At 48.1% G+C, this 3,475-nt stretch overlaps 1 protein-coding gene across 4 annotated transcripts in view; it reads left to right on the top strand.

The window, feature by feature from the left end:
- The window catches only part of LOC133616658 (aerolysin-like protein), a 3,915-nt gene extending 709 nt beyond the window's left edge, over positions 1–3,206 (top strand). For all 4 annotated transcript variants that reach the window (XM_061976186.1, XM_061976187.1, XM_061976188.1 and 1 more), the window contains 2 exons: positions 1–384; positions 2,441–3,206. The exon at positions 1–384 is cut by the window's left edge and continues 109 nt beyond it. In XM_061976186.1, the coding sequence (XP_061832170.1) occupies positions 1–384; positions 2,441–2,911 (855 nt within the window). In that variant the 3' untranslated portion in view covers positions 2,912–3,206. The remainder of the gene's footprint in view (positions 385–2,440) is intronic.
- The last annotated feature ends 269 nt before the right edge of the window (positions 3,207–3,475 follow it).

Here is a 3,475-nt window from a genome sequence, read left to right on the forward strand (position 1 = left end):
GTGGCTGGCTGGCAGATCAAAGCCGTGCGGGCCGAACTCACCGACGGGCGTGTGAAGACCTTTGGGAATGCAGAAACTTTCAGTGAGTTCACGTTCAATCTTGGCGAGCGCATCACCAAGCTGTCCCTGTGGGGGAACGGTGCCGGGTCACGTCTGGGTGGCATCAGGTTCTGGACGACTGCTGGACGCGAGTTCTTTGCGCACATGACCGACTGGCCCCTGAAGACCGAATACTCTATCGACGTGGGGTCTGGAGTCTGCCTGGGGCTGGTGGGTAACTATGGCTCAGACATCGACTGCTTGGGGTTCCTCTTCATCAATGCCATCAAGTCGTCTGTGCTAACCGACATGACCTATCCCAGCCTGGCCATGTACACACCCCAGGTGAGTGATATTATGTGTGGAACACCTGAGTCAGATTATGGCAAGATAAATAAACTTTTTCTTTTTTAACTTGTAAAAGTAATTGAAATCAGAATTTAAGTTGTCACAAGGTTCTTATTAAAAGAAAGAAAAAGAATAATTTGTTTTGATCAAAAGCTTTTTGGCTCACCAATTGTTTCATAAAAGACAACTTGATGAGTTTTGTCCCCCATAAACATCAATATTTGATATTGGGTTGACTGTAATGTCTTTGTTTGATTACAATAGGTCAATGAAATAGTGTCATATTTGAAATTTGACCTTTCACAGTCTAAAGTAATATAATATATATATATATATCCATCCATCCATCTTCTTCCGCTTATCCGAGGTCGGGTCGCGGGGGCAGCAGCCTAAGCAGGGAAGCCCAGACTTCCCTCTCCCCAGCCACTTCGTCCAGCTCTTCCTGTGGGACCCCGAGGCGTTCCCAGGCCAGCCGGGAGACATAGTCTTCCCAACGTGTCCTGGGTCTTCCCCGCGGCCTCCTACCGGTCGGACGTGCCCTAAACACCTCCCTAGGGAGGCGTTCGGGTGGCATCCTGACCAGATGCCCGAACCACCTCATCTGGCTCCGGCTTTACTTTGAGCTCCTCCCGGATGGCAGAGCTTCTCACCCTATCTCTAAGGGAGAGCCCCGCCACCCGGCGGAGGAAACTCATTTCGGCCGCTTGTACCCGTGATCTTGTCCTTTCGGTCATAACCCAAAGCTCATGACCATAGGTGAGGATGGGAACGTAGATCAACCGGTAAATTGAGAGCTTTGCCTTCCGGCTCAGCTCCTTCTTCACCACAACGGATCGATACAGCGTCCGCATTACTGAAGACGCCACACCGATCCGCCTGTCGATCTCACGATCCACTCTTCCCTCACTCGTGAACAAGACTCCGAGGTACTTGAACTCCTCCACTTGGGGCAAGATCTCCTCCCCAACCCGGAGATGGCACTCCACCCTTTTCCGGGCGAGAACCATGGACTCGGACTTGGAGGTGCTGATTCTCATCCCAGTCGCTTCACACTCAGCTGCGAACCGATCCAGTGAGGGCTGAAGATCCTGGACAGATGAAGCCATCAGGACCACATCATCTGCAAAAAGCAGAGACCTAATCCTGCAGCCACCAAACAAGATCCCCTCAACGCCATGACTGCGCCTAGAAATTCTGTCCATAAAAGTTATGAACAGAATCGGTGACAAAGGGCAGCCTTGGCGGAGTCCAACCCTCACTGGAAACGTGTCCGACTTACTCCCGGCAATGCGGACCAAGCTCTGACACTGATCATACAGGGAGCGGACCGCCAAAATCAGACAGTCCGATACCCCATACTCTCTGAGCACTCCCCACAGGACTTCCCGAGGGACACGGTCGAATGCCTTCTCCAAGTCCACAAAACACATGTAGACTGGTTGGGCAAACTCCCATGCACCCTCAAGGACCCTGCCGAGAGTATAGAGCTGGTCCACAGTTCCACGACCAGGACGAAAACCACACTGTTCCTCCTGAATCCGAGGTTCGACTATCCGGCGTAGCCTCCTCTCCAGTACACCTGAATAGACCTTACCGGGAAGGCTGAGGAGTGTGATCCCACGATAGTTAGAACACACCCTCCGGTTCCCCTTCTTAAAGAGAGGAACCACCACCCCGGTCTGCCAATCCAGTGGTACCGCCCCCGATGTCCACGCGATGCTGCAGAGTCTTGTCAACCAAGACAGCCCCACAGCATCCAGAGCCTTAAGGAACTCCGGGCGGATCTCATCTACCCCCGGGGCCTTGCCACCGAGGAGCTTTTTAACTACCTCAGCAACCTCAGCCCCAGAAATAGGAGAGCCCACCACATATATATATATTTTTTTTTTTTTTATGTATGTTTTTTTAAATCTAAATTGCTTTATCACTTTAAATATATGTTGATATTTTCTGTGCTGAATATTAAGTGTTATTGTGTTGCATTGCCTAAACAACATGCATCTTTTTGTGTTTTTCTATGTTTGTGTGTGGGCGGGCTGGTTGTTTCCTCTAGGTCAACAAAGAATACATCAAATCGGTGTCTTACCACAACGACACTAGTGCGGTTCAAGAGCAGAAATGTTCGTACAGCAGATCTGTGACCAAGTCTAACACCTGGAGAACCACCACTAAGATTGAGTCCACCGTCAGCATGACTGTTTCAGCAGGGATCCCAGATCTGGTGGAGGTGTCTGGTGGGTTTAGCCTGACTGTGGGAGCTGAACAGTCCTCCTCAATGAGCCACACGGAGACCATAATCGAATCAGATGAGATCAATGTGAAGGTCCCGGCAAGAAAGACCGTGAGTGTTGAGTTGTCAGTGGGACGAGCAGTCATCGACCTCGAGTACAGGGCCAAAGTGAAAATCACATGCCTGAACGGCAGCGAGCTGGTCTTCAATTCCACTGGCAACTACAATGGTGTGGCTTACACTGCAGTGCATGTAAAAACCACTGAGTCTGATAAAGTTATGAATGCTGAATAAGATGCATCAACATCTTACTGTGCACAGTTTTAATATTCATTGCATAACATTGATTTGATCGCTATTACAGAGCCATGTGATCTTGCTAAATCATCATAAACCTGCTGGTGTGAATTAGTCCTGATCACATTGTTTAACGTTTCAGTTTAGTGAATGATCATTAACATTTGTTGATACATTCTCGGAATCCTTTTGTCAAATGATAAGCATTGTGTTATAATGTGTTGGCCCTATGTCCCGTGATCTTGCTCAATGAATGACTGTCACAGATAAGTAAATCATCATCAAAAACCTGCTTGTGTTTCCATGTCCATCCTTAGAGCTTATTGGTCAAAATATAAAAATGTGTCTTCCTAGCTGATTCCATCATACTTGCATCCTTTATTCAAACGATTTGTACCATCATTTTTGCCTCATGAAAGTAGCAAGCTTTTGCAGACATAAGAACCGAACACACTTAGTGCAATGAAATCAAATATTGTTTGGTAAGTTTTTCCAAAACTGTTGATGAAGATGTTCCCACAAGTGTGTTGCTGGTTTTCAGCATTATGCCCAGTTCATCCC

This window comes from Nerophis lumbriciformis, linkage group LG14, assembly GCF_033978685.3.
Source record: "Nerophis lumbriciformis linkage group LG14, RoL_Nlum_v2.1, whole genome shotgun sequence".
Lineage (NCBI taxonomy): Eukaryota > Metazoa > Chordata > Actinopteri > Syngnathiformes > Syngnathidae > Nerophis > Nerophis lumbriciformis.